At 39.0% G+C, this 22,977-nt stretch overlaps 1 protein-coding gene across 1 annotated transcript; it reads right to left on the bottom strand.

Moving 5' to 3' along the window:
- Positions 1–4,946: 4,946 nt before the first annotated feature.
- LOC111342821 (nose resistant to fluoxetine protein 6) lies at positions 4,947–20,141 on the bottom strand. Its single transcript, XM_088753216.1, has 15 exons — positions 19,859–20,141; positions 17,685–17,845; positions 16,839–16,917; positions 15,876–15,975; positions 15,149–15,420; positions 14,273–14,446; positions 13,517–13,610; positions 11,902–11,994; positions 10,941–11,109; positions 10,170–10,249; positions 8,893–9,015; positions 8,322–8,463; positions 7,391–7,601; positions 6,440–6,582; positions 4,947–5,801 (listed from the first exon to the last, which is right to left on the bottom strand). The coding sequence occupies exons 1-15, from the start codon at positions 20,079–20,081 to the stop codon at positions 5,673–5,675; spliced, it is 2,193 nt and encodes a 730-aa protein (XP_088609342.1). The 5' UTR covers positions 20,082–20,141; the 3' UTR covers positions 4,947–5,672.
- Positions 20,142–22,977: the final 2,836 nt, after the last annotated feature.

A 22,977-nucleotide genomic window follows, 5' to 3' on the forward strand; every position in this document is an offset into this window, starting at 1 on the left:
CCATGGACGCGTTTGCACTTGGCCAGAAGCCAGCGTTACTCAGATTCCGTTTATGCACTCAAAAAGCGCTTAGCCGTAAGGTTTTCACCATACCGTTAGATCTACGCTTCTCTTTCTGCTATAGTCTAGCATAGAACAGGAAGTTTCCTTCTTCAAACACCGGGGTATGAAACTGTTTTGCAGAGGAAAAATGATGGAGCTAAGGGGTATCCCAGAGAGCTTGGGATGTTACACAATTTGTCACGGTGCAATAAAACTCTTACGCTAAGTTTGTTTTCGAACCGCAATGGAAACACATATTGATGCGATGCAGTCTATTTGTTTTTTGAATCTTGAGGAAGGGAGACGAAGTTCAGTTTTTCAGCTGAAGAATCGGTTGCAAGAGATAGGGGACTAGGTCGTATGTTACAAACATTATTCCACGAGAAAGGTACTCGATCTCGATTGACAGTCTTCATTGACTCTTCTAAACCCTTACCTGACGATACAAAACTGGTGAGCAGATTGATCAGGCATAAAGCTTTCCACAACGACATCCTGGATTCCTCATTGAAGATGTTGCTACGCAAGCGATAAGGAAATTGGAAATGAAACTTTGGTACCCAAACCCCTTCAGCTTTTTTTATTTCACGTAGTTCGTTTTCGTATTACGAAAACAAAGACCAAGGGTTTTCGTTTTCGTACTACGAAAACGAAGACTCTGCATTAGCCAAAAGAATTGCTTATTTTTTAACGAGAATTTTCCAGCAGAGAAAGCTTAACGACCGTCAGAATATATTTTAGCTACGAAATACAGTAGAAATCGATTATTTTTGACAGAACCCAAGAGTCATTTTCCCTGTAAAGAACGCTTTCTCTGTTATTCTGTCACGCAATGCTAAATATAAATCAAAGACAGCTGGCGATGGAATTCTGCCTGCTGTTCCAGAATAATAATATGTGTGGTAAGTTTACCCGAGGAAACCCTCAAGAATATGAACATCAAATTGGCTCGCATAGCGAAACAGAACAGACAAGACGGGCCGTATAATAATACGGGCAGTATGATAATACGGGCAGTATAATAATACGGACAGTATAATAATACGAGCAGTATAATGGGAAGAAACGCGTGAAGAGTAATGTACTAAGCGTTGTTGCTGTTTAATGTCTGTTGTAATTTCTACGGTTCTCTGTTTACAGGGTCTTCGTTTTCGTACTACGAAAACGAAGACCGGGTCTTAGGTCTTCGTTTTCGAGGGTCTTCGTTTTCGTAACACCCCTCTTGTTCCTGCCTCGTGCCAAAAATAACTCTGCAAAGCATCAACAATGAAGATAGGTCGAGGGGGGTCTTTTAAAGGTTATTTGATCCACGCTTTTACACAAGACCTAACAGAAAAATCCATGGACGCGTTTGGACTTGGCCAGAAGCCAGCGTTACTCAGATTCCGTTTATGCACTCAAAAAGCGCTTAGCCGTAAGGTTTTCACCATACCGTTAGATCTACGCTTCTCTTTCTGCTATAGTCTAGCACAGAACAGTAAGTTTCCTTCTTCAAACACCGGGGTATGAAACTGTTTTGCAGAGGAAAAATGATAGAGCTAAGGGGTATCCCAGAGAGCTTGGGATGTTACACAATTTGTCACGGTGCAATAAAACTCTTACGCTAAGTTTGTTTTCGAACCCCAATCGAAACACATATTGATGCGATGCAGTCTATTTGTTTTTTGAATCTTGGGGAAGGGTGACGAAGTTCAGTTTTTCAGCTGAAGAATCGGTTGCAAGAGATAGGAGACTAGGTCGTATGTTACAAACATTATTCCACGAGAAAGGTACTCGATCTCGATTGACAGTCTTCATTGACTCTTCTAAACCCTTACCTGACGATGCAAAACTGGTGAGCAGATTGATCAGGCATAAAGCTTTCCACAGCGACATCCCGGATTCCTCATTGAAGATGTTGCTACGCAAGCGATAAGGAAATTGGAAATGAAACTTTGGTACCCAAACCCCTTCAGCTTTTTTTATTTTGTCATGAACAGAGGTCAAATCGTATTACACGCACCAGACGGATGTCAAATGGTCAATCTTGATTTCTTCAGTTGAAATACGCGTTCACAATTCATAGCTGTCATAACTGGAGAGGCTCATTCGGTTATGGCATTTATGATTAAGTTTAACACTAAAGTCGAAATTTGATGTTTTAATTTTACCAGAAGAAACGTATTCCATTCTTAATTTGTCTCAACGGCGCCCGACGTATACTAAAATCAAACCTATGGTAGGAGACTTTAGGGCTGCATTGATCGCACTAAACTCGCGGAAAATAAAATAAAGGATATACTTGACCGCGCTTGGATACAAATTTTGTCTTGGAGTGTTGATATTATCTCCTGCGTGTTGGCGAAACGAATGGCTATAAGATTTAATCACCTCAACACGCGGTAAAGATATCCCCTCTAATAATTGAGATATCTGTCATAAAAATAAATATCGTATGGACACGCGGTACACGAGCGGAATACGGGGAGGAGCTCTTGTCAAGAGTCACGTGGGATGCCTGCGGCAGCCCGAGTGACATACCACGGTTTGGATTGCTCGGTGTGTCGTTCTCAAGTTAAAAGGAAAAAGATGGACTTCTTTTCCATTATAACACGTTTCATTGTTTGCTTTCAAAATGTTTTAAGTTCTCGACTGGACTCGCTTCAAAAATAGGCCAAAAGTAATCGGCCGTTTCCGACTTACTCATGGCCTCCTTTTCAAAATGAGGCCTGGTGCTCAACCATTAGTATGAAAGACAGTTAAATTCGCTTTTTAGCGAAAACCTACAATTATATCAAATGATAAGCAACAGCCCTCGCTTTGAAAAAGAAGTTATAGGTAATTCGGAAATCGGAAATTAACAATTATCAGGGGAAGAGTAGCAACTCAATAAGCTTGCCTGATCTCCGCCTTATAGCCGCCGCGTAAAAAAAAAATCAAGAGACGTGGACCACAGCTCAAGGTTAAGTTAGGTATTTGGCGCTGGACACAGTTTTTTTTCCCGTTGTGTTTGATGGAAAATGTGAATTTTCAATAGATTGATTAACACCAAAATGAACTCGAAGCAATTGCTCTTTCCTTCTGATCACCCTTCGCGTCCAGTAATGTCTGTCTCTAATTCCAGTTGTTACGCCCGGCTTGTAGAAAACAGTTTTTTTCGCTTCTGGCCTACGGCGCACTTTCACGTCTAGTCGCTTACCAGTCATTGTGTCAGAAAGATCATCATACAAATAAGATCTAAAAAGTTATTGATAATTAATTTCCATTTTTTTTTCTTTTTTAGGCCCAGGTTGGCGATTCCAATACTAACTTATTCAAAGCATTGAGTCAGAGATCTATCAGTCAATCAAGTCAAAAATTTTGGTCCAGATATGTTCTGAGCATAAAATGACATTATACTGACTGTGTCTCAGTCTCTTTCTCTTTGCAATCTGCGGTCTTTCCTTACACTAAGGTAGCACGGAAAGCCGTAAAACTCTTGCACAAAAGCTCATCTTTCAAACCGGCAGTCTAAATCCCACAGGGATCAACGAACGCTTTTCATTCCACTAATTTATTCGTGTTTTTCTCGTTGCCATGTTCCCACCAATAACTTAGCTCCATTTTCTGCTTTTAAAAGCACACACAACCCACAATTCCTCTATTCGCTCCGACGAAGGGCTAACACTCGAAACGTCAGCTTTTGTAATCGTTACGGTGGCCAATTTACCGCTTCAACTTTGTTGATATATCCAAATTATTTCGTTACCCCCCCCCGACACAGCCCCAAACAGTTTCTTAAGAAACGATCAGCCTTTATTCTGTCTTTGCGATAGTCCAACATCAGCGGTGATATTAATATCATCCGCAAACTAAAGTAATGCGTGTGTTCACGTAACTAATTTGTATGAATCAGTAACGTTTAACCCGTCGTCATCTAAATCAAGATCAAAATTGAAAAAATGTTCCTAAACCTTGCCTGGCTGGATGGCCTGTGTATGATAGGAGGGGCTTTTCACCTTACTTTTTTCCCTCTACCGAGTCTTGCAACTTCATAAGGCCAGCTATTCTCCATTTGATAAACGAACCTTTCGCTTCCTTGTGTTTCTCTGGTCTCGCGTTGTATCAAACACCCAAAATCGGATTCAACTCACTTTCTAACTCAACAGCAAAAAAAGTCCCTCGGGTCATTCCATTTTTTTTTGCATTGATTAATTTAATAGAAAGCAAACTTGCATTTGTGCTTGATCTTTTTGTTACGGTTAAATTTTGAATTTCTTCTTCTCCGCAAAAAAGGATAGATTGACGATTTAAAATACTTTTTTCCATCCCTTTTTCTTGCGGCAGTCAATGGAAAGTAGGGAAACAGGTACTGTGATCAGAAGTTCATCGGCTTTTGCTTTTTGGCCAGGTGTGACTTGAGAACGGAAACCATGGCTGCTTCGTGCAAAATCTCTCAGACGAGCTCTAAAGATCTCTTTTTCTTTCATTGTGATGTCATGTTACTGTGATCGTACCGAATGAAACTGCGCGCGCTAATGAACGTTGCCCGCGTATACACACCATAAAGAGGGGCGCGGTCGGTTAGGGGGATGTTCAGGCGTGTAAGGGGGGGTCCCACGGTGCCTGTAGACCCCTCCTCCCACCTTTGTGTCTATTCCTGCTTCACTATCGAAGTCCTCGACTTCATATTCCCGCTAGAGCGAGGTTTAGCTCTAAGCGGTGGACTGAAGGCATTCTGTCTTCCCCTCCAACCACAAGTGTTAGCATTTGAAGTTGTTAAGACACAGTTTATTTTCTTTATTCTGAGCTGAAAAGTGTTATTTTAACAAATGACCATTTAGACCCCACATTTTTCTTTTGGGCTCATTCTGACCTTTACGTAACAGATCATGGCAATGGAAAGGCTGTTGCCAAGTGTATGCATAACCAATAAGAAAGCAAAGTTTGGTAAAAAATTATCTTTTTTAATACTGTCAAATTTGTGCCATACATGGGTAAAAAAAAATTACCAAATTCACAATTTTGTACAATGTGTGAAAGCACTTAGGGTCAAATATTTTCGTATTGTGTTATCATTGTGACGAAATACTTTAAAAACAGCTTAAGTAATTACGACATAACCGTGTACCTTTTTTTTGAATGAGATTCTGGAAAGGAGTGTAATGTAGGAGGTGTTACGGTGTAGAGTTAGTAGTGAAAATGTGTTTTTTTACGCCACATAATATTATAACGTAAGAATTATTAGAGTAAGTAGCGTCGATTGTCAATGTATAGTACCGTAATCAGTAACATTACAAGTAATGTAACGTAACTACTTGTTGGTAACGCAACGTACTAGGTGGTGTAACTGACGTCTCGTAACTAAAACAATTGTAAGGTATCGTAATTAGTAGCAATACTCTAAGTATTGTATCTTACATTGCATTGTATTGTTAGCTATCTAAATATTGGTTTCGTCATTGGAATTCAAAAAATTAAGCTAAAAATGAACTTCATTGCATTGCATTGTATTGTATTGTTAGCTTTCTAAATATCGGTTTCGTCATTGGAATTTAAAACATTAAACTAAAAATGAAGTTCATAAAACCCCTATCACATAAAAAATGAAGTCCAATTAACCATCTCCATATCCCCGATCTTCAAGCCCAGTGGGTTGCCATTCGTACGTGTCAGTCCCGTGACTTCGTGCATCGGAAGAACAACACATTTTCTAACTGCATTGTGGGAAATTCTACGCCAATGGCGAGAATGAAAGCTGCTGCATACGACATGACTACCACGGCAACATAATAAAATGCCTGAAAATAGAAAATTTATAATAAGCTCGAGATGAAGATGAGCGGAGGGAGACGTAGTGATCTAATGATCAGTGCACTGGACTCCGGGTCGAGAAGCAGATTCTGGGCTCCTCAACCTGATAGTTTTATTGCACGATTTTCAAAAGTTTTGAAACCCTCATCTTGAATGAAAACAGAACAGCCTTACGGACCCGTTAAGTTACAGGAACCTTCGAAACGTGCCCTTGGCCGGGTCAATGCGGGAAGTGTTGTGTTCTTGGGAAAGATACTTAACTCTCACAGTGCTTCTCTCCACCTGGAAGTACAAAAGCGTACTGGGGATTTGTCAGGGAGTCACCATGCGATGGATTAACATCCCATGGGGGGGGGGGGGTTTGGTGGTGGTAATACTTCTTATGGCTGGATGCCAAGGAAACCGGGATAACCTCCGGCTAGGTGGGACACTTGGCTCGAATACAGACTACCTTTTTTTCGCCAAGATGTGCGGACCTAGCGCCATCAACCAAACGTTTTCTCCTTCGATCCAACTTTAGTCAGACGGTATGTTCCCTCTTTAAAAAGCCCCCATATTGGACACGTTTTGGACATTATTTCAAGATTTAATTCTGTTACATGGCCAACAGTTAAACGGGACTTACGAAATTCTTATCGCTGTACTCAGTAGTGTGTTGGAAAGATCCAAAGTAGACGGCGAGAACGATAGGATGTAGAAGATACGCACTGTACGTCAAGCGGCTGAGGGGAATCCAATATGACGCCGACAGAAACTTGTTCACCAAACCTACATAAAAAAAAAAACAACAATCAATCAAATTAGTCAATTGATACGCCCCTTCGTTATCCAATCAGCCTGTCTCCGGCTGTCTGTCAACCACAACTTAATCGGTGTTTTTCGTGACTGAAAACACCGAGAAAAATTAAGATCTTTTTTTTGTTTGTTTGTTTTGGCGATGATGGATTACCCTTTTCGCAAGCGAAACAGTGCTTGAATCCGTGCCAAATAGACCACTTTCATAAATGGCTGCCGGATTACTATTCTTTTGTTTAAATTTAAATTAGCCTCTCTGGCCTTGCTTGAGATAATGTATTCTTTTGAATTTTGTACTGGAGGACGAGGCCACAAGGGCTAGTTTAAATTTAAACAAAAGAATATTAATCCGGCAGCCATTTATGAAAGTGGTCTATATCCATTACTTTCCATTGCTATTTTAGTTTCATCATTATCGTTATTCTTTATAAGGTATGGCCGAATGGCATGGCCGACCGGCATGGCCGACCGGCATGGCCGACTGGCATGGCCGACTGGCATGGCCGACTGGTATGGCCGACTGGGATGGCCGACTTGATGTAGGTAACGTAAGAGATACCAATGACTTTGACGGATATAAATCATTAAAACAAAGAATGATGAAAACATTTCGGTCTCTTTTTTTGTGACAAAACTCATAACTGTTCTGCCAATAGTTTTTCAGTACTTCCTCTTGATGCTGTTCATACATTTCCAGATCCTTCACATGTTCTCAAATTCGTCACACAAGTACGCAGCGTGGACCTATTTTTGATAACTGGAAAACATGTCAAACACTTACTTCCATAACCTTTGTTACACGCATAGATAACCCAAGCTAGGGCCAGACCCCACACAAAGCGACTGAAGGTGCCATAAATGATATTCTCAGCCCGGGTGAAAGGCCGGCCGTCTTCTTTGTAATATGTATACACACCGTATACAACTGAAACACCCAGTGCAATGCTGAGAAACCATCCGACAAGGCACTCTACCCGCCTTGGTAACTTGCTCTGAAAGACATAACAAAACAACGTTCGCAAATTTGAAAGCAGCAGATGAGTTCTTTTCTAATTCTTCGGGATCTTAGATATGGAATATTTTCCAACTGAGTGTCGAAAGTAATCCGTGATTGCTTTAGTTTTGGCTCATTTCGCTGCGATTGGTCCAGAAAATTCATGTCACTTTCTCAACCAATCAGATCCAAAATGAAAACCAATGGCGCATTTTCCCGCGCTTCAAGGCATCTACTTGGTTAACCGATTACTTCGGTTTTGGTTCAACGCCAGTCAACCCAAATGCGCTCTATATGGTTCCGATAAATATAAAAGGGAGATTCAGTCTTTTTTCAGGTTTTTGTTACAGCTACTTTGCTAGGATTGTTCCTTACAGTTTCTGCGTTTTCATCTTCAATGCTATTTCAGGGCCGTAGCTAGCATGAGGCAAGACACGAGGCCATTGCCTTTTCTTGAGTTTGGCTTTTTCTTTTTTTTGGGACCAGTATCGCTCAGCAATAAGAAAGTGAACTTCTACACTTACCCAAAATTGACTTATCTGAAGAAAAATGCCACAGAAAATGCTTAAAAGCGTGTTTTTGAGCAACCAGATTTCAAATTTTTCTGGGGGGGGGGGCGGCGGCGGCGGCGGCGGGCATGCCAGACCCGAAACTTGCTTCGTCTTGTTCTGAAGTCTGGCTACGGCCCTGTATTTCCTTCTCGACCCCGGCTACTTACCAACGGGTTTTTGCCCGGAGTCTTTTTATCAACATGAATCAAGTATCCCAGAGCAATCCCCACGAGGTACGGTGCAATCCGGCAATACGGCTTAATATAAACAAGGTCAGAATAGCTACCTCTGCCTTGTTTCTGTTTAAACCTAATAAGAATACCGTAACACATTTGTTAGACCGCTGAAAGCGAAACTATAGAAGTTATTCGGTACTCACAGTCACGCTGCGACGACGAGAACTGAGCCTTTTTTAATTATAAGGGACGTAACACGAGGGCGTGTACGTGAGAACGTGGGTAACCCCTACGGTTATATTTCTGCCACGAAAATAACAGAATCCGGCCTCGTCAGGGACGGAACAGGACGTTAAATTTTGCGACTCAATCATATTTTTGAATGGAGTCGCTTCTTAACACTTCGTGCCGAGTCATTTTTACGAATTTTCAACAACATTTGTACCATCAAACGTTCTGTTAGGAAATTTAAGTTATTACTGAACAAACTTTCATGTTTTCCTGAGGTTTTTACCCATCAAACTTGTACCAAAACGAATGTGCTTATCAGTGATTGCCTTACCCTTGTTGAATTTCACCAGATTCAAGTACATCCGTGTTATAAACTCCAATAATCACAGCAGTGACAACCAAACTTGCTAACAGTAGAGTGCCCACGCCTGTGAGGAGCCCTCGGAACTGGAATCTGACGACGTGATTAGAGATATTACAAGATACAAGGCACACACCGAAAATACCAAATATTGAAGGAAGGAAAAGAGGGAAACAAAGGAAGGAGAGTTAAACTGAAAAGGGAGAAGTTGAAGAAAAATAGAATGAATTGAACGAATGAATGACAATGAATAAATGAAATAACACGTAATGTTCGTAGGAAATATTTTGATTCGACCAAATCAGGTCAAACTTTCGAATCCAGCAGAAGCAAACAAAAGAAGCTGGTCGCAGTATCTAAGCAACTCCGACTGTTTTTTTTTCTTTTTGCAAATTCGTCACAAATGACTCAGCTGCCTAAATGACTCTCTTTCTAACTGACTTGATGAATGACCCCATCGCACAGAATGAGACATCATCCGGGACTTTCGTGCGTGACCTGCGCTAAATTTGAATCGACCAAGCATTTCTGGCGGCCAGACAATAAAGAAATGATAGCTCTGACGAAGGGCTAACGCTCGAAACGTCAGCTTTTTTATTCGTTACGGTGGTCAATTTACTATTTCAACTTAGTTGATATAACCAATCACCTTGTTACCCCCACCGACGTAGCAACACAGTTTCCTTAGAAACTCTCAGCCTTAATAAAGAAAATGGCCTGACAATGGCTAACAGCGCGCACGTTTCGTAAGCTTGTGAATTAAATACTTTCGCTTTTGAAAAGTTAGCATATGGGTTTTGTAGAGTAAACACAGATCTTGTGATTAAGACCTTTTCTGAGTTTTTGAACCAAGAGGAACAGGTCGCAATTTTTTTTAAAAGTTAACGTTTTCCTTAGTTTCTATTGTCTACAAAAGTACCATGGAAATGTTAAAAGCTGGAATTTTTGCTCTTCAAAGTGAACCACCGACCGACCGCATGTATTAATGGATGAATGAATGGATGGACAAGGGAGTATATTTGACGAATGCAAATTCCATGGATGGAATGTTACGTTGTTTTGAATTAATGTATGGTATTATGAAGTTTGTATGGTAAATGATGTTAGTACTGGAAGTTATGTTACTGTTCTAAATAGTGCCGTGTTGTATTCAAATAAACGGCTAAACAATATCAAAACACACAATATAAACTGCATCTGCACTTTCAAAATGAAAAAAAATCTACATAGATTGAAATGGAATTTACCTGTAGATGATGTAGATTAAAATTGGACTTATCACATAAAACTGCATGTCGTTAGCAAGGTACCACGACCAACCCAGACACTGTGGAACGAAATAAACAGTCAAATACTGCTTAGAGACATCTCAACAACCAAAACTGCCGAGATGCAACGAGTGCATCTAAATGAATCAAAGAGCCTTGCTTTGTTTGAAATTTATTTTTACCAAAATGACAAAAAGTTCTACATTTTCATGCATTATCGAGGTTAAAGCTTTAAGAGTGGCAGTTTTAAGTTTCCTCTTCCAACGAATTCCATTAGAATGTTGATGGAACTCTGGTTGACTAGTGCAAGTGGTTAAACTCAGTACGGGAGTAGGTAAGCTAGCTGGACTCTCAAGTCATCAGCATGGATACAAGCTCTGGGCAGTTTACTGCGTCACGTTGTTGGGCAAGAAACTCAACTCTTACTGCGTCCCTCCCTGCCTACAGAGGAGTGTAAATGACCACCAATTACCTATCTAAAAAACTTGACAAAAATGCATAGGGGTAACATACAAGGAACTGGCATACCAACAAGGTGGAGTAAACATGCTACTTGCGGCTTCATGTGGGCATCGACATTTAAAAAACCTTATGCTTTTCAAGACTAAGTAACTAAGTTTTAAATTCACCAGGTCAAAGAGCTAGAGTTCATAATTTCCAAACTTTTCATAATATGATTTTATTCTTACATTTTATTTGCAATTAATTTAACACCCGGACAAAGTATGACAACAAAACACTCCTACCCACCTCCTTAAGTAAGGAATTAGGATGGAAATTGTTGATGTACAAAAGATTTGTCCACCAGTAATCATGACACGGTGTTTCCTTTTGGCTACCATACCATAACGGTCCCTCGCCAAGAAATGGAGTAAGATTGGCATAAAACAAAATGACAAACATGTAAGCTGGGGTTAACCTGCAATGTAGAAGCAATTTGTTGGGAGTAATTTAGTCTTAAATTTCAGTAAAGTAGCCCGATTTGACGTGTTACCATTTTTCTTAGGTATGGGGCTCCCCTGATGTGCTTCGTGCACACACTAAGTGAAAGTTGTGCGTTCACTGATACAGTAATTGATCAAATGGTTAGTTTTAGTGAAAAGGAGACATTGAGAAAATCCCAGAAATCGATAAGGCAATTAAAACTATCTATTCGCTCAAACGAAGGGCTAACGCTCGAAACGTCAGCTTTTGTAATCGTAACGGTGGCCAATTTACCATTTCAACTTTGTTGATATATCCAAATTAAAACTATCTACTGTCGATGATAAAAAAAAAAGGAAAGTGTGAGCATTGATCAAACTACGGTGAGGTTCCAGCATGAACCATTTAAGCTGTTCAGCCGTCCATTCGATTGTTCTCTTTTGTTCAACGCTTTCCTGAATTCGTCGAACACTTCTGTCCCACGTGCTTCATACATATTAGCCTGTTTTCTTTCCGTTGTCCACGTTCATGCTGTCAAACTTATCGGGGCTTTACTAAAAGGACAACGAACGCAGTTGACACGAACGTCTGAAACCTTCCGTGTTCATTACATGAAACGTCGCGCCGGAGAATTCTTTTGTTTTTCCTAATCGAACTTTCGATCAAAGGCCAGTGATAAGACGCTTTCTTTAACGCTAACTTCCTTCGGTGACGGAAATTCGAAGTAGCGCTCTTTGTTCTGATTGAAGATGCGAGTCTTTGCACCTACAACGAATATTTACATTACCTCCAAAATCGGTGAAAGTAAAATTGAAATAATGGTAATCTCCCGTCATTCTTGTCCAAGCGGCGAAAGGAAAGGTAAGCCACGAGCAAACCACTGCAAAAAGAACAAATTTAACACTTTAGATCTCTCTGAAAAGAAGATGTGGGCCCTCACATAATTTTCCCCAAATCATGCCAAAATAAGATCTTTATTTTGCAATACAACATTTTTTTCCAATTGAATATTAATGTAATTAAAAATGGAAACAAGTAGTGTAAAAATGAGTGAGGCTGGACAGATATGATTAAACAGGATCAATACTATACATTTGGTGCTGCAGCGATAATCGTTCTTGAGAAAGGGTGAAGGCGAGGAACAGGGAAACATCCGCTTTAGATCACGTTGGTGGTTGTAATAATTTTTCCAAAATTAATGTGATCACAAACGGAAACAAGTAGGTGTGGACATGAGCAAGGCTGTACAAGAGTGATTAAACAGGACCTATACTTAACATCCTCTGTTACAGTGATACTCGTTTTTGAAAAAAGGTTGAAAGGGAGGGGTAAAACTAGTTCCAAGTCTACGCAGACAAGAAGAACATTCTTTCAAATGGAGTGGGAGATTCGAATCCAAAGAAAATTAAAGTAAACCTGAAAGCCACATCCTTTCCACAAAAATTTGGAATGGAAAGCTTGGCGGTTGTAACGCCGTACACAAATGCATCAGCAAAATCAAACAATCATATATTTGTTTTACAAAGAAGTAAGTTTACCCATTCACTCGATTGCTAGAAATCGGAGAAACAACCCCCTTCGTGTATGTTTCTGCGTGACACTTGTAGAGTAATGTTGTATCTTTTCGTTCTTCCCAAAAAGGTGGCCTACTTGCAGACTTATTCCCAATGTGAGATTGACCCTTGTCAGATAGTTTCAGGCCCTGTTTACAAGCAGGTAGGGTAACCCTAGCACTAGAAGCTAGGGTAACCCTAGCCCTAGGGTTACCCTAACGCTCCCACATTTCTTCTTTTTTTCATCGACGTGTTTACAAAGCAGCTAGGATTACCCAAGCACTAGGGTAACCCTAGCTGAGCGCTAGGGTTACCCTAGCGCTAGGGTAACCCTAGCTTCCTTGTAAACGCTCTGCTGGGGATAACTCGCCTACCCGGGACAACTTTTTACTTGTTTCCAGACCCTTTGAACATTGATAACAATGCGTGCGGTTACTAAGCATAGTTAAGTTGTCCCGGGTGGTAGGGTAACCCTACCTGTGAAATTTTGCTTGTAAACCCGGGCTATCTTTGACCCGCCTGCTAGGGTAACCCTAGCACAGGGGTTACCCTCCTTGCTTGTAAACAAGGCCTCAATAACATCCAAGATTGAGGAAAATAGACATATGGTATTGTGGGCTGCTTCGTGAAAACTACCATCAGTACAAATTAGCAAACAACTGCAATATTCTACGGAGGCTTGTAAATGAACTGAAACTAAATTCTCATCGTGTAAAATGCGCTTCATCAAATCATAAAAGACATCTATTTATGACTTTACATGTCATGAGTGCTTGTGGACACTAAGGGAGAGACGTTATATTATCTTTTGTTATGGTATGGATAGGAAATTTGTAGGAAATTACTTACCTCAGAACGAAAAAGCTGTCAACAGAGAAGAAAGCATTATTCACAGCTTGGAAGGAAAACCTGCGAGAAATGTCTAATGCTAAGGCAAAATCATCTGCAAAACAATAAACAACAGATACATTGAAAATTGTTTCAAACTAGTTAGAATTACTTATTTTCACCACTGCTTAAGTAGCGTTCATCACTGCCAAGATCGCTTTCATACTCATTTCTTTAACCGCAGTTCACATGTATGATTTTCATATATTCACAAACGGTGAATCATCACCTCGCGGGTTTATTACGAACCAACAGCTCGGTAAAGCAATATAGAAAAGATGTTCTTTCATCCAGTCACAAGCGTGGGACAACGAAATAATTCTGAGTCCCCACACTTACTATCTTCTTTATTCTTTACAAAACATGACGCTTTCGACATTGCCGATTCTAGCAGTATGCAAGACGCGTGAATTTTTTTCTCTGTCCCTTGCTGATGACTAGACGAAAACACATCTCTACATTTCTTTACCGAGCTCAAAACTTACCATCTCTCTTATTCTTTACATATTTATATTTATTTTTTACCAAAATTATCTCTTAGCCACATACACTTCTCGGTATGGATCAATACCGACACCTTTTTCCTTGTTTTACTAACCGATACATTTTTGTGGGATTAATTAAGCTATTATCACTATCATTACCATTACCATTACAACTACCAGACAGTATACTTATCAAAATCATTTCTACTGAGAAAGTTGAAACTTGACTCACTGAGTGTTCTGTAAATTATAAGCCATAGATAGGTGTGGCCCATTATCACCCACCACATGCTAAGCACTCGTATTCCATTGATAGCTGAAATAGCACCAGCTGGCACAGAACAGTTCATTATCTTTGTAGTGTTCCGAATCATCGAGAAACAAACCAGGAAATTGACCACAAATCCTTTAAAAGACAGAAACACACATATGGCCAGTCAATAGTAAAGTTAAATCACACCTGAGCACCCTGAAACAGTTTTTTTCTTACTCAACCCTTTCACTACCCAAGATCTCATTAGCAATTCTTCCTACTGTCAGTCAAACAATTCTTATGATGTCATTTGGGAGAATTTGGTATTGGATCAACTAATAACCCCTGACCCCTAATTGATAATCTTTCTTTATTCTCATCACTTGTCTGCTTGATATTAAATCGATATTGTAAGGAGAAATTCTGACTTGGTCACTCAAGGGATTCAAAGGGTGAGAGAGCTACAATACAAGACAACACCTTTTTTTCCATCTCGCAACATTCTATTTGAGGGATTAGAAGCTACAAAAGAGCCACTACTGACATACCGGTAGTAAGTTTTTGTCTCAGAAGAAAGGTCTCCATCATTTAAGTTGATATCTGATATCATGTATGGTTGGCAAAGAAATGCAATTTTTTGTTGTTTTCAAAATGGCAGCATTCATATTTGGAAAGTGAACTGGAAGCCCATTGGAAGATGGATGATAATTGTCTGAAGTTTAAGTCACTCTTTGGAATTTCAAACCAGGGTAAGAGGTATATGTATGTAAACATTAATATTTTAATGGCAGCAATAAAATTAATAAAGCTTCTGGGATATACTTCTTCACTTTTACTTGTAATTCATGAAGTTACCTCTATTTTCAGTTTTAATGGGCCGTCTTATCTCAATAGCGGGATTAATAGACTTGTGGCTAGAAGTGCCATAAGAACTGAGTAATGGTGCTTCTTCTGTCTCCAGATGGTGGGATGACCCAGTGTGCAAGATTCCATTTTCATTTAAACCACCAACACTATCCATGTTGTATTCTGAAGATGTAACCCAAAATTTCCACGCCTGCTGCACCACAAACATGTCAACCAAAGTCCCCACCAAACACAAGGCTGCTATAATGATGCAGAGTGCACTAACACAAGAAAACAACAGGACTAGTGAGTTAGTGTAAAAAAGATTCTAGATCTGACACAGATCAATTTTTTAAGGATATTACCAACATATACATTTTGAAATCAATAACATTTGGCTCAAATTAAATTTGAAATACTGATGAATTACTGGTACCTGACACAGGACTTCCATAAAACCAATTTGGTGAAATGAGTCAAAATATCACTCAAAATAAAATATTTATTTTAGTTATTATTACTTGTCAAAAGGCCGAATGCTACGAAAAGGATTGTTCTTGAATGATTGAATGCATCCAAGAAAAAGCAAGCTAATTAAGATTCTCTCCCATTTAGATGACAAATTTTGAAATTAAACTTACTGGCTATCACTTTAACTCTCCTTGACTATTGCTTTGAGATGAACAGGAAGCAAAATTTATCTTTGACAACAAGTAGTTGAATGCACAGAACTCACAGTGTTATTATGGCTCCATTAGTCCACTTGGATTTATGTGCACAGAATACGCCACTTAGGGTGATGTTCCCCCCAAGGTAAGGTAGATCTGGCATTACAACTAGAACACAAAAAAGAATAGTATATAAGAAATGATACAATTATCATAAGTAATAATCTGGCTCAGAGGTGTGCCAGGCTCAATACTCTGATGTAATGTTAAATGTGAGTTCAATGTGTTTCTGGTTCCAATTTTCCTTGATTGTACATCACATCTACTATAACTTCCTAGACTTGCTCTCTCGTTTAATGAGGAATTGCTGCCATTGATATGCTTTTCCAACACAGGTCTGAGCTGTTCAAAAAGAAGTTTTACAAAAGATTATTTTGCCAAGTGCAATGCAAATAAAAGCAGATTTGTGAAAAATCACTAGCAATATATATATTTTTTTTTCTGGGGGAGGGGGGGGCTACAGCCCCCCTGACCTCCCTGTTGTGCAACCTATGACAGTGACCATACTGTACTTTTACCATTAGCTTAGGAACACCTTAAGTTTAATTTCTATGGTAAAAGTTGATGACTAGGTTAAAAAAGCTCTCTTTGAGGTATGGTTTTACTTTCTGGAATAGGAAGTGAGAGCTCTTTCTGCAGTTTTCAACCATAACAGCAACAGCCAAAGTTAAAGTTGTCTGTTTTTATAATTAACAATTATCCACCGAAGGCGAGGTGAATATTGTCGAATAATCCCCGAGACAAAGTCCAGGGGATAATTCAAAAATATTCACTGAACCTGAGGTGAATAATTGTTTTATAGTATAATTTCAGAGCTGAACAACAGAGAAATTTCTAAATCATAACATTTGAGTAACATTTGTTAACAGTTTATTTTAACAATTTATATAAACTGCGTGGAGCGGTTTATATAGCATCACATAAGGAACCGCTCTACCAATCAGATTCCACTGTTAGGATATAGAACTAACCTTTAGCAATAGTACCAATCCCAATGGCAATGTCCTCCTCAGTACAGGCAGATGGAACACAAAGACCCCACGAGATATACTTTTCAAATAGAAACAGATTATCATCATATACTGCAGCCAGTAAACACAATATAAACTTCTTCATGAAGATACTCAGGTCTTGACACTAACTTTTAAACTTACTAGCCTTGTGGCTAGTGACATCTAAGAAGATGTTTAATGACAAATTCAGTTTGTTTACTAACCAAACTGGCTAGCGGAAATCAAAAACCACTAGCCCAAACTGAATTTCTACTAATCTGTGGCTTAAGTTGGCAACTGTTAGTGTTGAGCCCTGGTACTACAGACTTTGCTGAACAAGGAATTGAGCTTGAATTGCAGGTGTAGGTGGAATTTGTGCTTTACTTCATTTTCTCCAAGAGATTCTTCACCCTATTCACATTGTTACTCTTGAGATGGTTTTGTTACATATAACATTGATGCTCTTTTAATGGCCTCCTTGGATACAGAAGACAGAAGCCATTGAAGACAGAGGGCATTCTTGGAAGGCAAGAGTGTCCTTTCAGATGGGAAAATTGAGAGGTAATAAGAAAATTCAGATTCATTGGGTAGAACTTGTTGTTGTGAACTAACTACTTTTATTATAAGAAAATATGTGGCAGCAAGAGGGGAGAATTAACAATCAGATCTTGGGAGTTTTCAGGGTTAGTGGGCCTAAACTACCATCAGAACAGACTTTCTCCACCTTACATGTAATCCTGCTATACATAACAGGAAGTAGCTAGTAAGAGAACTGATATTTGTAATCAGTTCATTACTTATTGCACAAACAAAATGTCCATATACCGGAAGTTTTGTAATATTTCCCTCAATGTTTATTGTGAATGTGACACCTGGGGCCAGGCAGTACTGTGCATCAGGAATAGTTTTGCATGTTTCATAAGACCCAAGCCATACCAGGTTACCCAGGGTAAGACCACTGTTTGGTCTCCCTGTTGCATCAATATCTGACAATGAAGAACACACATCAGGCAATTACTGCACACATTAGACTTACTAAGAAAACTCTGATTCGTCAAAAGCATACAGTTACATTCAATAGTGTGTGAAGTAGACATGATGATCTAATATCTGCAACAGCTGATTGTTTCCAAGCCCCTAGTTCATGTAGTGTTCTCAAACTTTTACGAACTCAGAAAGAAGTGTCTTCTTTTCCATATTTACAATAAATTTAGTTTTCCCATGATGTCATGAATTATCACCTCAGCATTTGGCTTCAGCTGAAAACTAAGACCTCAGCATTGATAACTAATGATATCATGCTCACCCTCATCCAGCAATTGCTTATTATAACCCTCCCAGTAATTTTTTCATGTACTACTGCAATAAACTAGCTGTGTTTATTCTGATATTTGTCCCTGTATGGATTATTTCCACTGAAAAGAAACAAAGCAAGTGGAAAAATACCAGTGTAAGAGTGTCACCTTTCTGTCTCTAATACTCTACAGTTATGGAAGTAAAAATGAGCTTGTTTTGTGGAGTTCAGTGATGGTGAGATAAAAAAGCTGATCCAAAATGCGGTTTTGGAAGGTACAAAAAAGTCAGCAAACTTTGCTGTCAATGTGTGATACCAAAATTAGTGGAAGGGTTATAAAATAAATAAAACCCCTTCTGGCCTGCAGAAATGTTGCTGGATAATGTCCTTGGCTGAGAGATTGTCTCCAAAATTTCACATTTACATTGTTTTGGACAATCTCTCAGCTATGGACATGCCAGTCATCTGAAGGGGTTGAATTACTAATTATCAGAATTGATCTTTATGTTACCAAGTTTCTTGGAAATATTAACTTACAAACAAAATATGCTGGGGTACTTATTCTGGACTTAAAGCTAAGGGCGTAACAGCTCTCTCACTCCCAGGAGCGACCAAAGGGGAATTTCTCCATATAGTTGCAATACATTTTCAAGCAGAAAGACAACGAGAAGAAAGTAAACTATCAACTACTGTAGGAGGTTATAGTTCACCACTAAATTTTCTCCGGTTCTTATTGGTTTAAATCGATCACGTGATGCGATAGTGTTCATCCGTGGAGAGACACTATCAGCCCATAGTGCTCGCCTGCGGAAAATACCCGGAGTGATAGTGCCCATCTGTGGAAAATACCTGGATTGATAGTACTCATCCATGAAAAGTTTTAAATAGTTTGATGGCCACAAAGTTAGGTAGATTGGAAAAACAGTGACTTTTCAATTCTGACAGGTATAAGTATTATTTAGCCAATGTATGATTGCGAATTATTGACATTAATGTGACAAGCTGTAGACGCGAAAGAAAATTTAGTGGTGAACAATAAAAACAATAGAGTGTTTATGTATCGGAACTATCGCTCTGATAGTTGCCCCTTGGAAATTTGATGTTCTTAAAACTAGCATATTTGCCTTCGAAGCTTCGCTTCTCGGGCAAATAAAAATTATTTGTTTTAAGAACATCAAATTTCCGTGGGGCAACTATCAGCCGATAGTTCCTCGACAGAAACACTCTATTGTTTAAATAGTGTTGATTAGACACCTGACATTCTTTGATTTGGAATCACAAGAAGTGTATGGCAATTGGTGTGGAGAATTTCTCATAACTAACGATCAAACTGAATAAACCACGACCATATGCCAGCACCAAGATGCTGATCACTGTGCTGTGTTTTCGGTCCCTAACATAATTAGTTAACAGATGGCGGGGTTCGGATGAGATGATTTTTTTCGCCGGCAGTTTCGAAAAGTCCTCAAAGACTCCAAAGTGTGTCAGAAAAACGCTATAAAGCTCAAACAACACTTTAAAACGATACCAAAGAGTTTCCTAAAATTGAGTTACGAAATAAAATCATTATAATTTTAATTTCTAGCTACGCATAAAAGCACTCTTTGAAATACGTTTGCAAGTATTTTAGATTTATTTTGGGAAAATAAATTTCAACTTTCTATACGAATATGACCTTTCCAATAGTTGTAGATTTCTCACTTACATTTTCCAATTAACCCTGAAGAGCGGAGATTTCTAACGGCTTTCTGACATGTAGCAGAGATTTTTGGAGGTATGGCGGCGTCCGCGCCAGCATTTAGCGAAGATGAATAATACTTCGTCTTCGAATACAATCCGCTTAGTTCACGAACAGTGCTCGCTCGCAAAGAGCTCGTGAAACCAATTTGTAAAAGGAGACAGAGTCCAAGAAGGAAAGCTGGAACCATTGTCGTTCCTTTAATCAGCTGAAATGTACTGATTTGGTAGTGCCACAGAACTTTAAATTACCCATGCCCAAGTTTACTTTCTTGTAGGGTAGGGTAAGTTGGCATATTTGGGCAATGCCTTTGATTCTGTGTTGAATCCAAAGGGATGTCTAGTTATTACAAAAAGACAGATTAATTTTAAAAATGCTTACGTGAATGTAAAATATAATTGATTTTTTCAAGAAAATGTCTGCTAAAAGTGAGTATGATTGGGTTGTCTCTCCCACCCCTCCCTTAAAGACTAGTGCTCGTAGTGGTACTCAGTCTTTTTCCGGTGAAGGAAATGACTAAGCGTCTGCTTACTCGATTTTGCGTAATACATTAGAAAATACACACAATATATATATAGTACGACGTATGATATCATTTTAAAAATTGCCCGTGGAATGGGGGTGGTGAAATTTAAATGAATCAGTCATGCCATCAATTCCCATTTTGGTGTTTAAAATTCAAGAACCTGACATTGAAATTATTTGTTGAGGTTTGCTCTCTGTTGTTAAGCTTTCTTAACCGTTTAACCATGAGTAGGAACATAACTGTAATTAGCGTCGAATAGGGCCATTGACCTGCACTGGCCTCTGTCCGCCTCTACTGTTTTTGAATCGATTTATTTCATACGGAATAAATTTATTTTCTCGAATCATGTTTGATGATGTTTTAACTTTTCTAAATGCGGCGTCTTCGGATTATGCTGTGGTGAATTTCTCCCTAAGATAGCTACTTTGAAAGCTTTTCTTGGTGACGATTTGAATTAAAACACTATTGGATCAAATTTTATTCATACAGTATGTCAGTCGAAAGGATAATTCTAGGGCTGTAAAAAATCCTGACCTCCCCGCAGCCAGCCCACCCCCTAAGGTCTCTAAAACTGGTGGAAAACCTACAGTACAAAGTAGTACAACCACAGAACCACGCTCTAGATGAAGAAAATTCATCACTCCTTGTATTGAAATACTTTCTAAAACTCGACGCGCCAACGGCACTACAGAGTTCATTAATACATCAATACATGCAAACAGCTTGCTTTCGACCCAGTTGGGTTTCGAAAGCATGATGTAACTGCAAGAAAAATGTAACAGGAGGAAAGGCCAAGAAAGAGGGTAACTAACAAGAAAGCTTTTTGTATGTTCACAACAGGTTTGAAATTACGATATATTATACACACCGATTGCAAGAAAAATAACAAAAAGCACAATGAAGTATCATTACTTTCTGATTTTATGTAGAAATGCACAACGATGCGATAAAGTCGGAATTTTACAGTGTCTCAGTAAAACGTACACTCAGTTGAAAATAGCAATTACATTTCTGGAAGAGTCGACAAGCGATTGATTGATAGCTTTCTCAATCTTGCACAGTCATAGAAAACAGATGAGCCATGTTATTTTTGGCTATGTCAGAAGATGTCATGCGTTAAATTATTATTGTTCTTCAGGAAATTCTGCGTTTCGATCAATCAATCAATTTTTGTATCCGTGACTTCCACCTTAATTTGTAATGGTAATCACACGATTTCGAGTGCAATTTGGAATAAATAAGCACGAGTAAATTTTTTCAAAGACTAACAAAATTGGCCGTAGGGCGAGTGCAATTTGTGGTCTTTGAAAAAATTTACAAGTGCTTATTTATTCCAAATTGCACGAGAAAATCATGTGATTACCTATTAATAATATACATGAAAAAATACGAGGTAGCTTTTATAACCATGCAGAAGAAAAGCGTGTGCATCACGTGCAAAAATAATTGATTCAAACCCTGAAAGTGACATTGACCTTGACATTGACGTTGATCAATCATTCTGACCAATCAGAATGTCTGGTTTGTTACTTTCTTTGCGCTGAATTAACCCTTTTCTGCACTGAATTACCTGAAAACTGTATTTATCTTAACTAATCAGAACTGAGCAATTTTTTCATGTATATTATTAGCAAGTAAACAGGAACAAAATCATCCATGGTGCAACGTGAGAGGAGTCCCAAGAAAGCTTTGCTTGTGATGCGGACCCACAAGGAGATCTAAGACAAACTTTCAAGGATGGCATGGCTTAACGTTAACGAGGGGGGCATCAGGGTCTATTAGAAACCGCAAAACCGCGAAAAAACTCGATCAAAACCGAAAACTGCACGCAAAACCATCTAAACCGATAAATTTGCGCATCTCAGTTGTCAAAATCCTAATCGATCTGATATCATGGTTACAAGTGGAGCAACATATATAAGTTTCGCGGCTATTTGAGATCAGCAGAGGTGTATAGCTGCTGCTCAGATCGAAGACCGGAACCTTAATCTGAAAAATCTGAAAAAACCGAAAAAGCACATGCATCGGATACCAAATCCGAGTACTCGTCAAAAATTTTGATGAAAACCGAAAAACAAATGTTGAAAACGGAAAATCCACAAAACGCAATGAACAACAAAACCGAAAAACCGACGTTTTTTGGCGCAAAAACCGAAAAACCGAACTAAAAAATAGCCAAAACCGCAAATCCCAATGCCCTCCTCGTTAACGTTCCTTAACAATATGAAACTTTTTGCTAAACACGGAACGCGTAATCAAGATTAAATTATTTCGTAACAATTCAAAACAACCGCTGCGATAAAAGACCTGTGCCATCGGAAGAAAGAAGAGAATGAATTTTATAAATAACGATATAAGGGATTCGACATTTGATACATTATTTAGATTCAGAGCTCAGGCTGCTCTACAGCTTAACTTCTTTCCCTAATAGGATATTGTATCTTGTTTTGACATCAAATACTTGGAAGGAATTGAACATGAAGACGATCAGACCATTATACATCGAGGACGTGGGTGATGAATGTGAGTGTTCTAACTGAAAGTTGTTCAAATATCCACC

Source organism: Stylophora pistillata, chromosome 3, assembly GCF_964205215.1.
Source record: "Stylophora pistillata chromosome 3, jaStyPist1.2, whole genome shotgun sequence".
NCBI lineage: Eukaryota > Metazoa > Cnidaria > Anthozoa > Scleractinia > Pocilloporidae > Stylophora > Stylophora pistillata.